The sequence below is a fragment of the Abrus precatorius genome, unplaced genomic scaffold (assembly GCF_003935025.1).
Source record: "Abrus precatorius isolate BTA unplaced genomic scaffold, Abrus_2018 Scaffold11, whole genome shotgun sequence".
Taxonomy (NCBI): domain Eukaryota; kingdom Viridiplantae; phylum Streptophyta; class Magnoliopsida; order Fabales; family Fabaceae; genus Abrus; species Abrus precatorius.
The window spans coordinates 11,849,359-11,871,834 of record NW_020874303.1 but is presented as its reverse complement, the minus strand read 5'-3'; the positions used below and the strand labels follow the sequence as shown (position 1 = coordinate 11,871,834).

Here is a 22,476-nt window from a genome sequence, read left to right as displayed (position 1 = left end):
AATTAAACTTGTATTTTATAATTTGTCAATATATTTATCAATATTACATTATTTATCAATTTATCCACTTCATTGACTTAGCCAATTGAACTGATTGAATCTTCGCCTGAATATTGTCACATCCATCGCCAATCCAATTTTTTTAAAAATTTGGTGCGCAAAAATACACTAGATCAGATTTATAGTCAAGCAACAGAAACTAAATCTGAAGAAGAATTTTTTTTATCCATCACCACGTAAACATTGCGCAAGACTACTGGAGAACAAAAACCTAATAGCTTGGGAATGACATACGCATACGTGATGTTCATTTATGAAATCATGGTAGTGCAACACTTTCAAGAGCAATAACAGTAAGGAACCATCAACAATCACAAGAAAATTCTGCTTCACATCCAGTAATCAGGAAGCGGTATACTTATAGCATCTACTCAGAGCCCTGCACATCCTGGAAAGACAAGAAATACGTTAGTTATGTTCCCCATCTAGTTCATTAAATACATATGTTGCCTGCATGATTAATAATGAGTACAACTCATGAACTTAGTCCTTTTTATAATTTGCACAATATTGTTATGTCCATTGTTCTTATAAATAGAAAAGTGCTTCTCCTCCACTTGACCCACATAATCTCATTATCCTACGCCCTTTTCACCTTAACAATATCTTGGACACTCACATTCCCCCACCAGGATTATTTACCCTAAGGCTCACAGCCTGCCAACTCACCTAGTTTCTTTTGCTACCTTTCTGATCCCTTTAGCCATCTTGTTCTTGCCCCACATATATTAATTCTTTCTTGTGCCCCCCAAAACCTTTGCTACAACACCCTTCATTGAAAATTCCTTTGTTCTTCACCTTTAAATTGTCACACCACTCAATTCTCAAATTCCTATTTTGGCCTTTCGCTCTTAATCTCCTCTTAACCCATGTATCTAACAAAACTCTATGTTGAGAAGCCAAGCTCTCTAGATATGACTTTACAAACCATGCAAAGTTTTTTATCTGAATTTCTTATAAAAAAGAAATTGATTTAGGAGCATGCCACCCCACCTTTAACGTAATAAGATGCTCCTCCGGCTTCATAAAACAATGTTTTCTATTGTAAACTTAAAAGCTAATGAAAAATCTGCAATATGTTTACCTTCTCCACAAGCTTCCCTTCGGCCATAAACCCCACCACATACCCTTGTATCCTCTAGACACCCTCCCTATGTGACCGACCATACAGACCCCCTCCTTCGAAAATCCTTTTTCCTAATGGTATTTCCAAACTAAACCTTCTAAATCGTCAGAAGTTTTACCTTATAGTGCTATTCTAAAACTACAAACTTTAGAACTATGATTCCATATTGTACCTTTTTACATCCACAAGATCGCTCTTCCAATACTTATCTACAATTTACACCCACTCCATTTCTAATTTAACATTGCCGGTGTACCAATGTACGACTCAAAGTATCAAATTTCTTTCCCTGCTATCCTGCCCACTAAGTTGGAGTGTATACACAAAAAATTGATTCTCTACCTATTCATGGTGTCAACTATTTCCATTGATTTATCTGGAAGAAAATTTAAAACAAAATCATTTCAATTTTTTTTTATTTAATTTTAAAAGCAAAACAAAACATAGCCCTAAATTTCATTGGAATTTCTATCTTAATTTAAAGCTCCAAAATTTTTCAATTTTGAAAGAATTAATGTTGAAAGCATTGATTTTGGTAGAATTGAGGTAAAAAGAATAGATTTCTTCGGGGAGAGACATTTTAAATTTAGTTGAAAAGAATTGATTCTATAAGGATTAAGGGCATGTTTGTATTGAGACAGAATTGAGAAATTTTTCTCTCACAAGACAAAGCCTTGAAATTTGGTGAAATGGAGTTAAAGTGCTAGCTAATATGTTAACAATTAAGTACAAGTCACACATCTAGTATCAATTCTTGTCAACAAAATAGCTATTGCTAAAATCTTCACCTCTCTCAAAATGAATCCTACTAATCACAGAATTGATTTTTGAAACAAAAAAATTAGCCAAAAACAATATCTTAGGAAGACTAGGTATTTTTGAAACATTGCCAAAATCTATTTCTGTTGCCACAATCAGGATTTCAACACCGAACAGACACTCAGTCAGACTAGGAAAGCTAGCCAAAACCATTATTTTAGGGAGAGAGGAGATAGAAAGGAAGCATCCCCAAGAACAAAGGGAGAGAGAAGCACTAAGGGGAGTAGAATTTTTTCATTTGAAGCATTTTCCTCACTGTCCCTCCAAAATATTCTATCTATACATATCTACTACAATCCAAATGCATGCATTGCAGTGTGGGTTCCCCTTACTATAATTCTCAAACCACTTGACTTGTAAGGTGGTAATTTTTTTTTTAATTAAAATCCATGCATTGCAGTGTGGCTTACAATTCTACTAGCACTGTCATTTTTCAATCCATTCAAATTAGAATTAGCCATTCAAATTAAGCAGTCCTATTCTCATATATGAATCTCACAACTTGTAGACACCTACCAATTCTGAAGCTTGATTTTATTCTTTTAAACAGCACTCTACATATGAAATTGTTCTATATGCAATAAACCAAGAACATAAAGTAATTATCAGAATAGTAAACATTAAGTGATTATTGTCATCAAGGTAGTCAAAATCGCGTTTCAGATCGTAGAATCGTATGATTCTACGATCTCCAGGCAAGCTTCTGGGTCGAATCGGTGACGGAAACACGATTTGGTAGGATCGGTGGGATCGTGCTTGTCGGAGCGTAAAATCGTTGAAACGCAAGATCCAGACGACGCGAAGAAGATGACCTTTTAGGCCCCTTGACCTGCGACCCGACCCGACCACATTAAAGGGGTTGGAACCCTAAAATCAGAAACCTTCTACGCTGTGGTTTCTACCTTTCTTCTTCCCTTTGTTCTTCGATACTTCTTCCTCCGACTCTGCTGTTCGACTTCTCTGCTTCTTTCCAGTACTGCGACTTCGCTCAGGTGACTGGGATTTGGCTCCGGCGACTGGAATTTTTCTGCGATTGGGTCTGAGATTTTGTGATTTTTGTGCTCTGTTTTTTTCTTCTTCATCTTCATCATTTCTGGGCTATTGTGTGTGACTGGGATTTCTGTTTTTGTTTTTGTTTTTATGCTCTCTGTTTTCTGTGCTACGGTTGTCTGCTACCATTAGATAAAATGGCTTCAACCAGTAGTCAAGCTCCTCCCTCCAAGTCATTACCAAAAAATGCACCGGGAAACAAAAGTGATGTAGCATGGCAACATGGGATTGCAATTGAAGGTACAAAAAAAATTCAATGCAAATATTGTCAAAAAGTTGTAAGTGGAGGTGCTTATAGATTGAAGCATCACTTGACTCAAACAGCCAAAGATGTTGGAGCATGCAAATCTGTTCTGGATGCGGTCAAAAAGCAAATGTGGAATTTACTTGTAAGCATGCAAGAAAATTTGAATAAAAAATCAAATTCCTTTGCTGACTGTTCTGCTGAGAAAGAGACTTTAGATACAAGTAGTGGAAGCAAAAGAAAACCAAGTGAGAATGAAGTGACTGGAGGAGGAAATATTTTTCGGATAAGGAGCACCCAAGCAACAATCAACAACATATTCAACAAAACTAGAAGAGAGGAGGCTTGTCAAGCTATTGGAAGGTTTTTTTTATAATAATGCCATATCATTCAATGTGGCAAGAAGTGATGAATTTTCTGTTATGTGTGATTTAATTGCTAGCCATGGTCCTGGATTTAAACCACCAAGCTATCATGAAATTAAAGTAAAGTATTTGAAGAAGGAAATAGAGTTAACAAAGGAGATATTAGAAGAACATAGAACTGAATGGAATACTGTTGGATGCACATTAATGACTGATGGGTGGACTGATAAGAGGAGGGGAACAATATTGAACTTCTTGGTGAATAGTCCTAAAGGAACTATTTTTTTGAAGTCTATTGATGCATCTCATATAGAAAAAACAGCTGATAAAATATTTAAAATGATTGACGATGTTGTTGAAGAAATTGGTGAGAAAAATATAGTCCAAGTTGTGACTGATAATGCAGCAAATTATAAAGCTGCAGGGGAGATGTTGATGCAAAAAAGGAAACACTTGTATTGGACCCCTTGTGCAGCACATTGCATTGATTTGATGTTGGAGGACTTTGAGAAGAAGATACAGATGCATGAAGAGACAATTCCAAAAGGTAGAAAAATTACAACCTAGATCTATTCAAGAACGGGTCTTATTTCTCTATTGCAACATTTCACCAAAGGCAAAGATTTGGTAAGGCCGGGAATGTAGTAAGAAAAACAAAAAACAATGGTAAAATTTGCAAGTTAAAAGAAAAACAGAGCACATTAGATAAGAAAAACAAGAAGAATGTGAATCATGTATATAGGAAGAAGAAAGAACAGAATGCAAAAGTAAATAAATAAATCAAAAGAGCAAACATTTATAAGCTATGAATGGTAATCAAAGACTGAGCTCTAATGCGTGAGCAGAGATCAAAGGAAAAACAGAGACCTATGAGTAGTGAGTAAATGGCCAGAAGCATCTAGGTTGGCCAGAAAATGAAGCCAGGAAGCAGTAGGTCGTTGTGGTCAGACAACAAAGAGATTTGAATCCTATAATGTTTCTTAAGCAAAAAGCACACTAGAAATCATGAGACTATCCAAAAAAAATTGAAATCTTATAGGTCAAGGGCAAATGTGGGCTTTTAGCCCTTGTTCACCATAATAGGCAAGGCTGCATTTTTCAGCTATTGACCATAATTTTGAGCACATCAACTGCAACTTTAAACACAATACCAATGAGAACCTAAAACGATCAACTCCCCAACACAAAGTGATTGCACAATACTGCTGCTATCCCTGCAATTCAGAACTTTTTCTACATTTCCAGGTAGTAGACATTGCTTAACACTATAACTCTACCTACTGGAGCTTTTGACATGTCACACATGCTTTGGATAATCATTCTAAAAAGATTACATATAAACAAGAAAATAAAAGACAAATCCTACCGGGGTGGTAGTCTCTGAAACCTTAGGTAGGGCTAACTTCGTTGGAGGTCCATCAAACAGATGAGAGCATTCGGCATATGCAGAGCCAATTCCAACTCCAGCACCAAAAGCAATGGATGCCCATCGAGTCAAAGGACTCCCTGTTACAACATTCAGGATAAGTGGATAACTCAATATTAATTATTTGGTGAGGTCTATAAAACAAGAAGATTCAGGGGGCTTTTGGAAGTGCATATCAAGAGCTTATGACTCTCATAAGATCTTTTCATATTATTTCAATAAGATTTCAAATATAGCTTGTCAAAATTAGTTCGTTTTAGTTCATTCTGAAAAGTTTCATGATTAAACTTTTTTCATAGGCCCTCATGTAATAAGGCTTATTGCATAAGTGTTTTTTGACCATGTGTCAAGAGAAATGTTGTGGAAGACTATAAAAAACTCATGTATGTATTTGGGTTATACAAAACATGTATGAAAGAGTAGCTATATGTGTGAGAACTCCAAGTGTCGTATCTAAGGACTTCCCTAGGAATAGATTTATATCAAGACTCCATCTTAAGCCCTTACTTAACCTAGTTTTAAATGTGCTTACGAGTGACATACAAAAAATTATTTCCAAGTGCATGCTCTTACATATAACATAGTACTGATTGAAAAATCCAAAAAAGAGGTTAACACTAAACTTGAGTCACGATAGAAGACTTTAAAATCTAAGAATTTTTGTTTGAGCATAAGAAAAACAAAGTATATGCATTGCAACTTTAGCAAAAAATAAGATGAGGGTCATGCATTTGAAGTTAAAATTGGGGTAAAATATGACAAGTCTCCAAGTTCAGGTAATTAGGATCAATTTTACAAAATGATAAAAAAAATTAATGAAGATATTATTTAGAAATACATGTTGGGTGATTAAAGTAGAGAAAAGCATCAAAGGTCATTTGTTACTAAGTTGAAAGAAAAATTTTATTGTACTACGATACGACTAACTATCTTATATAGTAATAAACGTTGGACCATAACAGAACAATACAAGTAGTAGAGGGAATGAAAATGTTAAGATAGATAAGTAGTCAAAACAAGAAAGAACATGATAAAAAATGACATATATGCAAGAATTAGAGTACCACCCACAGTAAAATATATGATAGAAAATTATTTAAGGAGATTTGATCATATGCAGAGAGCATGTCACAGTAAGCACCAGTGAGGACAGTAGATGATATGACTTTTAGTATGGTAAAAGAGATAAAGTAAAACCTAGAAAAACTTTAGAAAAAAATATTAAAAGAGATCTAATGATAAATAATAATGATGAATAATATTTTTGAGGATTAAGTTTTTTATCGAACTTAATGGTATTGTGTGATCTATGTAGTTGATGTCACCTAATGAGATAAGTTTTGTTGGTGGTTGTATAAAAGATATCATAAACATCAATCTAAATCACCAACAAATATATAACTAAACAATGTGTTTTATAATAATAATAATAATAATAATAATAATAAAAAGCAGCAGCTTAAATTGATTATAAATACCAAGTTTTCTTATTAAGATGGAACTATTAATGATAAGGCTAATCATGACACTCATTACTCAACCAACAAATTGGCTTATCCATCATGGATGTATGCTTGACAAACTTTGCAAAAATAGGTGATCATCATTGAATACTAACTCAACTAACCATTAATCCTAAACCTAAAATATGGGATAAAAAATTAAGATTATTATCAAGCCAACAAAAAAGGCAACATAGCCTACACCAACCAATGAGTTCCCCATAATCTGCATCTAATGGTATTCAAATCTGATGCAAAATTGTTTAGGGATAAAGGAACAATTGCAAAAAATATTTGAAAGAGAAATGCTACTTCTATTATTGAATGATCTAAAGGAAAATATAGGAATGATCTTCCTGTCCCCAGAGCAAGGCTTCTAACAAAGAGCTATAACTCTCTATCTCTAACGAATTCCATAATCTTTTCCAAGATACTCTCTCTCCTCACTCCATCCCAATATAACAGAAGATCACTCAAAACCACCCTGGGCCCACACCACACACTACAACCCCTTCCACATCATCAATCCCTATTCTACTTATTCCTTCTCTATACTCTCCAAACAGTTGGCTTATTCGATTGTTGCTGCACCAAATTAGCACTTGGGCCCATTGACTCTATCGGATCTCCAACAAAATCTAAAACATAGAAGTCCAAAACGGAGTATATACACAATGCTCAGCCATGAGTAACTAAACATGGATATCAGACCTCTTAAAATGGCTACTCCACAAGTCATACCTCATTTATCTTAAGCATGTAAGAGTGCATGCCATACATCCCCTAAAGAAGCAATATATATTAGAAATACAATGAAAGAATGAAAAAGAAAGAACTGATGAGGGAGCAACATCTCCACACACAACAAACTCCGTCTAAATTGGCACTTTCCAATTATTTGAGATCCAAAAAGCAAGTGGATTGTGAAAAGTAAACAGATAGAGCATATTACAATAATTGAGAAGCATGAAAGGATACTACCAAGACTTGAACCTAAGATCTAAAGTACACAATACTACCAAGATCATAAGGAAACCAGTTATTCTAACACACGTCATATCCTTTGTTGTTCTAAGCACGAGCAGCAGCAGCAAGCCAATCCCAAACTAAATGTTAGGCAATTTGCTAATTAGATTTAAAATTTCAATTGTTGTGTGAGAAACAATACTTACTAATCTTCCTAAAGAATAATGCAAAGGTCAAACTAATGCACTACTATCATAGGAAAAAAATAGTATATTTAGATTTAAACAAACATTATTTTATTTGCATTGGAGAAATATTTTCCATGAAAAAAATCTTCATTTCAATGCTTGAGGCCTAGTTTGGCGTGTGTTAGCATGATTATACAGCTATAGATAGTCTAACAACTGCGCTGTTAGTTAGTAAGCTAAAGATGTAACAGAATGGGGAAGAGGGTATAACCAGGTAAAGAATAGAAAATAGGGGGACTTCTGGTTTTGAAAGTGTGGAATTGAGAGGGAAAGCCCATGTCTCTAACACCAGGAGGAGTCAGTACTTTAATTTAAAGTTCTAACATGTCTCTTTGATATAGGTCGAGGGACAAAGATTGTTGTTTGCAACAATAGAGATTAGGATATCACTCGCGTGGACCAAGCCTACATTGATGAACCTTGACTCTTGTACAATGGTGGATGGGACACTTGTGGTTGACACTTGAGACTAGGCACACTGTTCATGGGATCCAAAAGGAAGCAATGGTTGGGTGCGCAACATAGAAATTGGGTCAATTTTTAACTTTCTAGACAAAGCCCAAATCATTGGGGAAAAGATATGGGCTTTTCAAAAATAGAATTCTACGAGCTTGCTTTCCTGTTAGAAGTGGAGAACTTGTATGGTTCAATGCAAGATTTGATTTGGTTCTTGATCCATAGAACATGTGGCCATTGAGGTTTGTGCTCATCTCTTTGAAGTTAACAAGAATGGAGTCAGCCCTTATTCTGGTTTGATGTCAGTACGATAATAACAAATTCAATGGTGATAGGTACAGTATTATGACTCAATCAGATACAATCAATGGAATTGGGGATTGTGCAAAATATGTTATTTTACCAAATAACTGTGAAGGATGTCACAGAAGGGATGTGGGATTTTCAAGTTCTTCAAGCTTATGGATTTATTCAAATTTCTGTTAGAATATATGCTAATATCCAAAAATATCTTATCATATCTTAGATTATTCTCTAGGATTAGTTTCCTTATTTCCTCATTATCTGTTAAGATCACTTAACATATTTCCTACTCATACTTCAGGGTAACAACAATCTTGTTCTTAATTAGATTCTTCGCATACAGGATTCAGGCATAATATAGCACAAATTTCAACCTTCAGCAACGAATGTAATCTCACTTGAAAGCACACACACAGAAAATAGCTGCCTCATCTGGCACTCTTCCTAAGTCCTAATTACATACCTTTTCATCTGAATCTATCGGGATAATAGACAGAAATGAGAGGAATATATAACAATAGGCAAGAGCCGCAAGACCAAATATCTAACAAGGACATTTATTCCTAAGACAGAAAACGATGGGAGAGATAAATGTGGTGTTTTAGTCTAGAATCACATCCACCTTCTCAGACGGTCAAATATATAACAATACGATTTTCCTCAGAGACAAAAGCAATGACACTCACAGCAGCTTTGAAGCACTTTGTTTAAAATTATTAAAAAAGAGCAAAACAAAGTGTGTATGAGAAAAAACGAAATCAGATTTGAAGCACAAATTATTGCCCACAACAAAAGCATACTCAGAAGATTCAGAAAAGAAAAAGAAATCAAAGAAGATACTTACTGAAAAACAGGAGACCGCCAAATGCACCGGCAAATGAGGAGTAGACGAAGCGGCGGACGGTGAGATCAAGGCAAGCGTCCCATTTGGCATCGAGGTCATACTTTGGGGAAATGATTTCTTTGTTGTCAGCCATTTTAGGGAACCACCAGTCTCTTCCTTCTCTTTTTCTCTCCTCTTTCGATTTGATTATGGCTTGTGGGTTTTCTTTCCCTGTTCCTTCAGTTTTTTTTTTTTGTTCCAGTTGGATTCGTCAGCACCCATTGCATTTCCTGTTCTGGGCTTTTGTTAAGAGGCCTGGCCCGGTTCCATTTATAGCTCTATTTACGGAAATTACTTCTTTTAACCCAGAAAACCAAAAGGAAATTACTTTCTTTAATTGTTTTCATTGAAAATTTTAGAAATTATATTTTATATTTTTAAAATTTAAATATAATTTTTAGAATTTATTTTACCTTAATGATTTTTAAAATATTTCTCTCAGAAGATATAAAATTATTTTTTGAATTTAATTTTTAAAAATTAAATTCCAAAATCATATGTAAATCAGTTCTAAAATTAATTGTTTTTAAATATTATCAAAATAATAAAAATTATAATGTCATGAAAAATATAGATAATATGATTTCTTTAATAAATATTATGAACAATAGTATTATTTTAAATATAAAATAAAATATGCTTAAATTAAAATGATTAAGTAACAGATTTTTAGTAGTTAATAAATTTTTATTTTTTCTCTCTTTCACTCATCTTGTAACAAACTTCAATGTGATGAGCCTTTAATTTTATTTATTATTATTATTATTATTATATTTTTTGCCTTTATCTTACTTTATTAGCCTTCAATGTTAATAAAGTAAACTCAAAGCAAGTTTTTAGATGTTCACGTTTTCTAGTTTTGTCAAATCTTTGATTTTGTTAAAAAAGTGAGATTGAAATAATGCTTTAATGGTTTTATTTGTCCCATTATTATACGGTTCCTTCTCGTCTTTTGTGAATCATAATTGTTTATTCAAATTTTTATTTTAGTGGATAAACTTTCTTTTTATTTTTGAGTTTCATGAAATTCACATTTTTGAGCTAACACATGTCTTACACACAAAAGTTGCATAATGTGAAGAATTAAAAATTAATGAAATAAAAGGAATAAGTTTAAAATATGTCTAAGCCCAAATTATTAATAACTAATTGTTTCATTTTAGAAATCTAAGCTAGCTTGATATTTGATAGACGATACTAAGTTGCTATCAAAACAACTAAGTTCACTAAGAATTTTTAATATAAAGTTAAATCTAAGTCGATTCACATAGACACATTTTTAATTAAATTTAATTTTAAGTTTTCTTTTAAAAATACGAGTAAACTTTTGGAGTTTTAAAACTACAAATTAATTAAATTAAATCATGAACAAAATAAAATTGAGTAAAAACAAATAAAAGACTAAATGCGTGTAACTCCGATTATCACAGTATCTAAAAATTTTAATTCGAGTTTGAATGTTTACCCAATTCAATTATTAATTTAATCAAATAATTTAAATAAACTAAACCACAGATTAAATTAAATTATCATTTAACCTAACCTGAATTAATTATCAAATTAAAATATCAATTGAATCCTAATTTAAATTCTAATAACAGAAAAGTTAATCATAATCGCAATACATAAATATGAAGTTAAAGAAAGAGAGAATAAACTCGAAGTAATTTAACCCAAAACTTAAATCAGAATTATAGCATTTGAATTTTGTGAATTGAACAAGAGATTTATCCTTCCATCGAAGCACTAAACCCACACGAAAGAGAAGAGAATGAGAGAATTCGAGAGAAAGTAAAAATAAGGATTCTTATTTCGGTCAAATCTCAAAAGTTCAAAGTGTCTAATCTCCCCTAATTCAGAACCTTAGTAGTTTATTTATAAGTTCTAATTAGGGTAACTAAATGGCCAAAAATTAGGCATTAATTATAACTATAAGCGTAAATATAATTATCTAATAACAAAGGGCCTAAATGCAATCTCGCAACAATATTTAGCAAATCTGCTTCAACTTTAAAAAATCATAAAAAATTGAAAATAACTCCAAATATAACGATCCATACATACATTTTAAAGCCCTAAATGTAGAATCCACCAAAAACAATATATGCAAAAAAAGTTATGGTCAAAAGAGTAGACAAATGTCAGAATAACAAAAAATACGAAATTAAAATATTTATTTGTAATAAGCCCAATTTATTCAAATAACTAAAATAATAATAAAAAAATAAAAAAATAAAGCATATGAAAAGTATTTATAAATCAAAATAAAACTATAATAAATATAAACCTAAAATATGTTACATCAATATTACCATATTTTATTACAAAATTCTAGTTCATATACATTAACTAAGAATAAATTTGGTGATGAGAATAAGTAAAAATATTAGGCTCCATTATAGTTATTGGGAATTAGGAAAGTATTTTCATGTTTTCTTTTAAGAATTGAAATTATAAACTGCTTATGTTATTTTTAAAATTATTTTTCAATTTAAAATAATTTGTTTTAATTTTAATTTATGCAATATTTAATAATAGAAATGTATAAATTATTTGTCATTCGTTTATAAAAATTAAAACGCTTAAGGATTTATCACAATTTTATGATAAAACAAATAAATAAATTTTATTTTAAAAGTAAAATTCAAATGAATATTTTTAGTTATAAATTCTTTAATATTTTATTTTTAATAAATAAAAAAATAAAATATTAACCACACATTAATTTATAATAGTAATGTATATATTACTCTATCGTTTGTATTTATAAAATATAAAAGGCACCATTTTAGTTATGCTATATAGTATTATGTACATATGAATTATCCTAAATTTTATTCACAAAATACTATATATTTTCTTACCTTTGTTGTATAAAAAAGTATTATTTAATTCACAAAACAATTTATAATAGTAATGAATAAATTACTCTATTGTTCATATGTTGTAAAACCATAAGAGTCTGCTTTATCTAATACTTGATATATATGAATTATCTTAAATTTTATATTAAAAGAAATAAAATTATGATTTTTTAAAATACTTAACAATTAAAGATAGCGATATATAGATTACTTTGTCATTTACAAATTATACAATATAATTTTTTTCATTATGTTTTTAGACAAAATTAAAAATAAAATATATTTTTTATCTTAATCATTCAAGATCTTCAAAGGATTATTTTTATTTTTATACATATTTTAATAAGGTTTTTATTCTCATATCATTCAAAAAAGAATTTTCTAATTTTTTCATTGCACTAGGGAGCATGGGTCAAAATTTGTTGAGCCAATTATTTTAAAACCTATTTTTCTATTATTTTAAAAATAGATAAAATATCAAATTTAGGAATGAAATAAAATCTTAATATTTACCAAATTCATTTTTACAAACTTCGTAGAGTGCTAATGTCTTCTACATGTGTAATTAAACTCTTAAATTCGGATATGGTTAAGTAAACTATTTTCAATGTTTTCTCATGTTCATTAAAAATCTTGGTGCTACTCCTTGGATCTTTGCTTTCCTTTTTCTTAATTTCTATTCATTATTTTCATTTTTCTCTATCACGACCCTGATTGCGACAGATGACGACTTTACTAGAAATATTTGAGAGTTAGGTTTGTGTCTTAATAATTGTGCATTCTCTTGTGTTGTTTATCTGTATTTCATTCCACTCAGTCATTATTTGATTTATTTTTATTTTTTTTACATATTCTTACACATTTTGTTATTAAACTAGAAAGGTCGATAACCTTTTAGTACTCTTGTTATTAGGCCATTATTAATACTTTTATTTAAATGGGATAGTTTGATGATTTCAAACAAAATTAATTTTGATATGCATCGTAGGAATTTTGGACTTAGGAATTTACCTAAGGTTTGTAAAGTAATTAGAATGGAACTATTAATGATATTAACAAGGACATCTCAAATTTTTCATGGCAACAATGATTTGAATTGGTCTATTACTATAGGGAATACTTGAATGTTCCCCTCATTGGGACTCAAGATGAATTAATTACAACCCAATTTTGGCTAAACTATAGTTAGCTTACCTTATTCTAGGACCACTTGAATTAAGACTACTGCAAACTCTTATTTGCCTTTTCAAGCAAGAAGATTGTGCTAAAATACTTTGAAAGGCAAGAAATGCATAGAGGAAATGTGTTTGAAAAGGGAAAGTATTAGGAGTTAGGAGTTGCACTACAAAGCATTAATGGGTTAAAGAGAGGGTTTAGGATCTTTGGAGATTGTAGAGGTTAAAGATTTAATGCAAAGATTAGCAAAAATGATTGCGAAGAATACTCAATTTGAGCAAGAACTTCTAAAATCTAATCAGACTTGTTATACCCTAAAAAGTTAAAAAAAAATGAAAAAGAACAAGACTATGAAAAAGGTTGAGTATAATTATGTTTAAGCATAATTGATAAGTTAATATTTTGATATATTTTATGACTTATATTTATACAATTAAACTCTATTTTATATATATTTACACTAATTATATTATTAATTGTTACAGTTTGATAAGTTCATATTTTGATATATTTTATAACTTATATTTATACACTTAAACTATATTTTATATATATATTTACACTAATTATATTATTAATTATTACAATTTAGCCAGAAGTTGTTATTAGTGCATTATAGAGATATTCTGGATAAAAATTAGATATTTTTAGTCCTTGGTTGTGCTATGTGAAGCTGAGTTTGAATTTTGAATTTAAAATTTAAATTTAGATATGAAGATTTGGAACAATTCTAATTGTGGATAAAACCAATTTGAAAAGATAGAGTTTAATCAACTGGAAACTCAAGACACAGCCTATATAAAGAGGCCTTATACTCCACATTTGACACTTCCACTTCTCTACACACCTTCTTTCCCTTCTTAGTTCTAACTAAACTTATCTTTGACACCGTTGTCGGGGATTAGTTTTCAATATCAAAGAAAATCGAGTATTTGGTTGATATAAACATTTTTTTATTTTGTTTTATGCTCGCTCATTCTAAATCTATTGCAAAACTCGCTTTTAATCTAGAAATTTAGAAGACCGCACGTAGGCTACGGAAGAAGTATAGAGAAAAGAAAAATATGGCAGCAAAAGGTCAATCTTGGAGTACAAGACACCCACTATTGAGGGTGATGCCGGGAGCATTGTAGCACTTGACACAGAGGCCAGTAATTTTGAATTAAAGCCGACCTTGATCAATCTAGTCCAGAACTCCACACTGTTTTTGGGGTGACCTGACGAAGACCCTCACCTTCATCCAAAAAAGTTTCTTCGACTCATTGATACCATCAAATACAATGGTGTCACCAAAGATGCTATAAGGCTTCGCCTTTTTCCATTCTCTGTCACGGAAAGGGTGAACGCATGGTTCTCCACACTTACATCTAATTCAATTACAACGTGGGATGACCTAATCCAGCAATTCTTAGCCAAATATTTTCCACCATCACTCTCTGTGAAGCTGATGACAGAGATATCTAATTTTCAACAATATGAGTCTGAATCTCTATTTGAGCGTAGGAGCGCTTTGGAGAACTTCTAAGGAGATGTCGACATCGTGGTTTTCTTGTGTGGAAGCAAATGCAGATTTTCTATGCTAGACTCTCATCTTCTAATAGAGTTACAGTTGATGTAGTTGTTGGAGGATCCTTCCTATATAAGGGGCCAACCACGATTCATACATTCCAATGGCATACAGACCATCACAGAAGCAAAAAGAAGAAAGTCGCTCCAATTTACCAGGCAGAAAGTAGCGACTCAATAACAAATAAGCTAGAAACTTTGTCAAAGTAAATGAAATTCTTACTGAGGGCATAAGATCCATCGACAAAACCTCTAGAGACTGAGGAAGCGATGACATCGCAGGAACAAAACGAGAAAAGAAAGAAGCACCATCGACAATGTGCAAACCTTAAGAACTTTGAATCCTTTTTCAGCAGAGGTTGAGGAGCAATCAGAGGGACCTATAACTTAACAAATTCCTTGAAGTTTTGAAGAAGTTGCACATCAACATACCCTTTGTAGAGGTCATCTCTCAAATGCCCAAATATGCTAAGTTCCTTAAGGAAATATTAAGTAATAAGAAGAGGTTAAAGGAATTCGAAACTTTAAGGCTTAATAAGGAATGCTTCACAATCCTTTTGAAAAAGCTATCCCCAAAACTTAAAGAGCTAGAGAGTTTTACTATTTCTTGTACTATAGGTAGCTCTCATTTTGATAAAGCCCTATGTGATTTAGGGGCTAACATAAATCTAACGTCTCTCTCTATTTTTAGAAGGTTAGGTATGCAAGAACTGAAAACTACTTCTGTTTCTTTGCAGTTAGCAGATAGATCTATCACTTACTCAAGGAGTATAGTAGAAGACGTCTTGGTAAAGGTCAACAAATTTATCTTTCCTGCAGATTTCATTGTACTAGACATGGAGGAAGATAATGATGTTCTCATTATTCTGGAAAGACCATTCTTAGCCATAGGGAAGACCATTATAGACATCCAGCAAGGGAAGCTCACATTAAGGCTAAACGATGAAGAAGTTGTTTTTAAAGTTTTTGATTCTCTTAAACACCCTTCTAGTTTTGATTCTTGTAATTTTATTTTTGTAAATGATCTTTTTTCCTCTTTAGACTCTGTACAATTAATTGATAAGTTGAAGGATGATATTCTAGAAAAAATTCTCACACTTGAAAAAGATGCTCCATAAAAATAGAGTAAGTAATAGATGAAATTTTGGCTTTAGAGAGTGGGAATCAAAGTCAATGGTTGGCACCAAGGTATTTTAAAAGCTTGGGAGCACAAGATTTTCAAATTCCTAAACCATCCATTGAAGAACCCCCTGAATTAGAGCTCAAACCCCTTTCCTTTAATCTTAAATATGCTTTTCTATCTCCTCCCTCTTCTCTTCCTGTAATAATTTCTTCTAAATTGACATATAATATAGAGGAGAAATTGATGAGAGTTTTGAGGGAGAACAAGGAAGCCTTTGGGTGGAGCATTCATGACATCAAGGGTTTTAGCCTTTCCATTTGCACCCACCAAATTTACTTGGAAGAGGAATTCAAACCCAAGGTTCAACCTAAAAGGAGACTTAACCCCAATCTAAAGGAAGTAATAAAAAAAAAGAAGTAATCAAGTTATTAGATGCTGGTATTATTTTTTCTATTTCTGATAGTCCTTGGGTGAGCCCTGTGCAGGTTGTACCAAAGAAAGGAGGGATGAGCAACAAGAACTTATTGCCATAAGGAAAGTAACTAGGTGGCGAATGTGCATAAACTATAGGAAGCTCAATGAGGCCACCTGGAAAGACCACTTCCCCCTTCCCAATATTGATCAAATGTTAGAAAAATTAGCGGGGCGTGAATTTTATTGTTATTTGGATGGTTATTTAGGTTACATGCAAATACCTGTCGCATTAAAAGACCAAGAGAAGACTACTTTTACATGTCCTTATGGTACTTTTGCGTATAAACGGATGCCGTTTGGATTGTGTAACACCCCTGCTACATTTCAGAGATGCATGATAGCCTTATTTTCTGATTTATTAGAAAATTGTATTGAGATTTTTATGGATGAATTTTCTCTTTACAACAACACTTTTGATAATTGTTTGCATAACCTTGATTTGGTTTTACAAAGATGTAAAAAGGTTAATTTAGTTTTAAATTGAAAAAAATGTCAACTTATGGTTGATGAGTGTATTTTTTTGGGGCATAAAGTTTTTAGTAGGGGTATAGAGGTAGACCTTGCTAAGGTAGAGGTTATTGCTAAACTTCTTCCTTTCACATGTGTTAAATCTGTTAGGAGTTTCTTAGGGCATGCAGAGTTTTATATGAGGTTTATTAAAGATTTTTCAAAAATAGCAAAACCTCTTTCTGATTTATTGGCTAAGGGTATAGAGTTTAAGTTTGATGACGTTTTCTTATCTACTTTTAATACCCTTAAAAGTAAGTTAATTCATGCCACTGTTGTTACCTCTCCTGATTGGTCTTTACCCATTGAACTTATGTATGATGCTAGTGATACAACTGTTCAAGCACTTTTTGGCCAATGGAAGGGCAAGATTTTTCAAGCCATTTATTATGCCAGTAGAACTTTGGATTGAGCACAGCGGAATTATACCACCATTGAGAAGGAGATGCTAGCTGTGATATTTGCATTTGATAAATTTTGCCCTTATTTGATTATGTCTAAAGTCATTGTTTATACTGACCATTCTGCTCTTAGATATTTGATGGATCAACAGGATACTAAGCTAAGAATTATTCGATGAACTCTCTTGCTACAAGAGTTTGATGTAGAGATCCAAGATAAAAAGGGGAATGAGAACTCTATTGCTGGTCACTTATCCAGATTAGACCTCTCGGTGAAGGAGAGCACCAAGGTAGAAATTAAAGAGATGTTCCCTGATGAGAGGATTTTTGCTATTTTTGGGGCACCTTAGTATGCGAATTTGGTAAATTTCTTGGTTGGTAAAATCTTACCTCATGGACTGTCAACCTCACAAAAGGGAACATTTTTATCTGATGTTAAATACTATTTGTGGGAAGAGCCTTATTTGTTTAAAGTTTGTGAGGGATAATTTGATTAGGCGATGTGTTCCTGAAAGTGAATTTATCACGGTTCTAGAGCATTGTCACTCTAGAGAGGTGGGAGGCCACTTTGGCCCCACTAAAACTGCTCATAAGGTTTTACAAAGTGGTTTTTATTGGCCTACACTTTTTAAAGATGCTTATGGTTTTGTTAAATCATGTGATAAACGTCAGAGGAGTGGTAATATTTCTAGAAGGCATGATATGCACCTCAACATTTTTGAAATATTTGATGTTTGAGATATTGATTTTATGGGACCTTTTTCTAAGTCTTTTAATAATGAATAATATTGGTTGCTATGGATTATGTCTCCAAGTGGGTGGAAGTGGCTACTTTACTAACTAATGATGCTAGGGTGGTTACTAAATTTCTTAAGAAAAATATTTTTTCTCAGTTTGGAACCCCTAGGACAATTATTAGTGATGGGGTACTCATTTTTATAATAAACTTTTTGATAATTTCTTGGAAAAATATGGTGTTACCCACAAGGTTACTACTCCCTACCACCCCAAACTAGTGGACAAGTTAAGGTATCTAATAGGGAATTAAAAAAGATTTTGGAGCGCACAGTTAATAGTTTTAGAAAAGATTGATCTTTAAAATTAGATGATGCACTTTGGGCTTATTGTACTGCTTTTAAAACTTCTATTGGCATGTCCCCTTTTTGTTTGGTTAGTGGAAAAGCTTGTCACTTACCTGTTGAATTAGAACACAAGGCCTATTGGGCTTTGAAGTTCTTTAATTTTGATTTGCAGCCTACAAGTGAGAAAAGATCTTTGGAGCTGAATAAACTCGATGAGATGTGTCTTATGGCATATAAGAATGCCAAGTTGTACAAGGAGCGCACCAAAAAATGGCACGACAAGCATATTCCACATCGTGAGTTCCATGAAAGAGAAAAAGTGTTGATCTACAACTCAAGACTGTGACTATTTCTGGGAAAACTGAAGTCCAGGTAGACTGGGCCTTATACGGTACTCAAGGTCCTCCCTTACGGGATCCTAGAAGTTTCTAAAGTTAGGGGAGAGATGTTTCAAGTCAATGGCCAGAGGGCCAAGCTATACACAGATAGAGTGACCTCCACCCAACAAGCTATGTTCTTACAATAGCCTAACAAGACGTCAGGCTTGTAACGTAAAACAAGCGCTCACAAGAGGTAACCTATGTTTTATTTTTCACTTTTATTTATTTTGTGTTCTTGTTTTTCAGAACGAGGTGCCTTTTATGCGCAATTTGTCTCACATTCAAGAAGTCTATTTCTCTTCATTTCTCTTGTCCTCTTTATCCCTACTTTTTTTTTTCTAAATATTGAGGACAATGTTGTGCTTTAAGTATGAGGGAGGTTTCATTATTACTTGTCTCATTACTTGCTCTCAAGTAATTTTTTGTGCCCTTATTTTGAGGAAATTTTGAAAATTTTATCTCAAGAAACCTAATTTTTTATAAAATAATAAGAACATGATTGAGTAATTTCTATTGAGTTTTGGAGTCATTAAAAATAAATAAATAAATAAATAAGATATCTAGCTTTTTACTCTACATTAAACTTTAACCCATATGTAAGTTTTGAGCCTTAAAGGGGATTTTTATTCTAATTTAATTGTATCTTTTTCCTCATTACTTTGTGTGATTGTCCTCTTGAGATTTATGCTCTAGAACTTGACTTGTAACCGATTTGAGGCTACTCCTTTTGATTGTATGTTTTAAATATGATTGAGGCATACTAGGATTATTTTTCTTGGCCTTCAACATGTTTGAGAAAGATATACAACTAGTTGATCACTTTGAGTTTTATTGATTTTTCTTGGTCCTTTATATTAAAATTATGAAATATTTTGTTGACATTGGGTTTGTAAATGGAGCAATTAAGTTGTTGGATTGTTAGAAAAATTCTTCTCTATATCCTTTAAAAAAAGTGTGTGTGTAAGTTGTGAAAGAAAAAATAGTAAAAAGAAAAGAAAAAAAGGTTTACATTTGAATGAAAGAAAAGAGGAATAAAGAAAGTGAAAATATAAAAATCATTAATCCAAGAGCTTTATTTATAAACTTAGGGGATATTTGTGATTGTTTTAATTAAGATAACGCTTTGTGTATCATTTTCCTTTATTTATCTCACCTTAATTATTATAACCCTTTGGCTACATTATAACCTGTAAAAGACCTCCTGATTTTTAGTTGCATTCAAGTGACTTAGTGGAGAGTTAGTTTATTATCAAGCCTATGGTAGTATATTTCTTCCTAGAGGGACTAAGCGTTCTCTATTTTTTTTCCTTATACACTAAAAGAGAGAGAGAGGAGAGAGTAAAGTATCACTGTTTGATGATCTAACAAGATAGAGAATATAATATTTTAAATGCCTTTTGATTACTTGAACTCAATGATATTACTATTGTGTTCTTTGTATCTCTTTTATTTTGGGTTTCTTGTTTTGATGATATGTTTCAAATTATTCCTTTATTCTTTAGCCAAGACTTTTGCTTGAAGGCAAGCAAATATCAAGTATAAGAAGGTTGATAAGTTCATATTTTGATATATTTTATGACTTATATTTATACACTTAAACTTTATTTTATATATGACTAAACCCTCACTTTAGTCCTTGACAGAGTTTGAGTCTAGTATTTTAGTCCCTGAGACATTTAAAATATCACGTTAGTAAGTAACTTCTTTCTCCGTCATGCATTTTAGTCCCTGACGTCAGACTCTGGTAAGAAACCGTCACAGAAGGCAAAGCTGTCACATTAAGTGATATGTCAGAATCCCACTTGGCAGCAACGATGTCATTTTTGGAAGCTGGTGTGAAACAAATAATTGTGAAACGGTGTCGTTGTTATTGAAACTCCTTTTGTCCAAATTTAATCAAACATATCAGCATATATGTTGCGCCTTTGGTCTTCTTCCACCATTAAGGTTAGGGTTCATGGTTGCAATTGGGTTACTTGAGTTTTTTGGGTTTCTTCAGTTCTTCTATTTTTAGGGTATCTTACTTCTATTATTTGGTTCCTTTCTTCCTTGCACGATTTAGGTTTCCAACACTTTATATGACTAGTAATAGCAATATAAGCCCTCTGATGAGTTCTGCTTCAAGGTCATCATCAAAACAAAATAAGAGATGAAATGGCCATATTTGTCATTGTGGGTTGAAAGCAGTTGTTAGAATTTCACAAACAGAAGCTAATCCTGGAAGATTATCCTTTTGATGTCCCAAATATATGGTAAACAAAGTTAATTTAGTGTTGTGTTCAATTGCCATTTCTAATAAATTAAATTACTTCTTACAAATGGTGTAGGTTGGTAAACATTGCAATTATTTTGCATGGGCTGATAACAAAAATAGCATGGAGGAGTTATAATGTTGCTAATTATTCAACCTCTAAAGTAACGTCTCCTCTTACAAGTGCAGCAGCTGTGAATGAAGAATAGATGAAGAATTTGGCTGCCAAAATAACATATTTAGAGGCTGAAATTAAGAAATTAAAGTTGTTTGTACAGATTATTTGTATTTTAATATGTATTGTCATGTACTTTGTTGTAAGATAATGATAAAATTTTGTTTTAATATTAATAAAGAATGCTTTTGTAATCATTGTTGACCCTCATTTTGTTTATATTTTAGTGAAAAAATTAATGAAAAGAAGAATGAAACAAAGCATTTTCTAGCCTATTCTGTCAGGTACTGATAAGTGATAACTCTGTACATAACAAATAATAAATATGCCATCTTAGGATGTGTGACAACAATAGTTTTTGTTTGCTGGAAAATATCTATTTGCAATTGAACAAGTAGTAGTAACTTGGAGGCTATATGAATTTGCAATTTAGAATGCATTGTAAGTGAATCAAATATGTGGATTTGAAAGGAAAGAGGAGAGCATTGAAGAAAAAAATATTCTTTTTTCTATTGAACTCTTTTATCATTTGATAGATGGCATATTGACATAGATGGATTTTTAAAGCCATTCTAAGTCATAACACTTCAGTGGAAATAAATCATTGAAAAGTTCTGCCAAAAAAAAAAGAAACATAGAATTGGAGATTGACCAACCAGTTTTTAGCTAGGAACAAAATTTGGGATGGGCTTTGTAAAAGAAATTCCAAGCTAAACCCAGCCAAAATGAATCTACAAAATATGTAATGATTTTGAATTTCTTATTAATATGAAATAATGAATTGTACTTTTCAATATAAAAACTCCTCATCTCTTATAATTTTAACATGTGTTATTTCTAAACTCTGATTTTATCTTTATACTTTATTTGAAAATACTTAGCACCCAATTTTGGCTTAAAAATTATAAAAATACTAAATAATAACTAACAACATAAAAAACTGAATGGAAATAAAACCATTCAATGCCTTAAATTGGTGGAACCTAAAACATGACAACTTATCTAATCAAAATAACTATTCCAAATAAA

At 32.0% G+C, this 22,476-nt stretch overlaps 1 protein-coding gene and 1 non-coding gene across 2 annotated transcripts; both read right to left on the bottom strand.

Annotated features, from left to right (window-relative positions):
* On the bottom strand, positions 1-9,613 carry LOC113856222 (MICOS complex subunit Mic10). The gene is made up of 3 exons (XM_027487954.1): positions 9,410-9,613; positions 5,031-5,170; positions 1-448 (listed from the first exon to the last, which is right to left on the bottom strand). The coding sequence occupies exons 1-3, from the start codon at positions 9,540-9,542 to the stop codon at positions 428-430; spliced, it is 294 nt and encodes a 97-aa protein (XP_027343755.1). The 5' UTR covers positions 9,543-9,613; the 3' UTR covers positions 1-427.
* A 5,316-nt stretch (positions 9,614-14,929) lies between these two features.
* LOC113856709 lies at positions 14,930-15,035 on the bottom strand. Its single transcript, XR_003502942.1, has one exon. It is a non-coding gene; the product is annotated as a small nucleolar RNA R71 (small nucleolar RNA).
* Positions 15,036-22,476: the final 7,441 nt, after the last annotated feature.

Bases quoted from the DNA above. Each gene is read 5' to 3' on its own strand.
- LOC113856222 (XM_027487954.1), bottom strand. From the start codon at position 9,542: ATGGCTGACAACAAAGAAATCATTTCCCCAAAGTATGACCTCGATGCC. The intron at 5,171-9,409 runs GTAAGTATCTTC...ATGTTGTAACAG, and splicing joins TGGCGGTCTCCTGTTTTTCA to GGAGTCCTTTGACTCGATGG. The intron at 449-5,030 runs GTAGGATTTGTC...TTGTCTTTCCAG, and splicing joins TTTCAGAGACTACCACCCCG to GATGTGCAGGGCTCTGAGTA.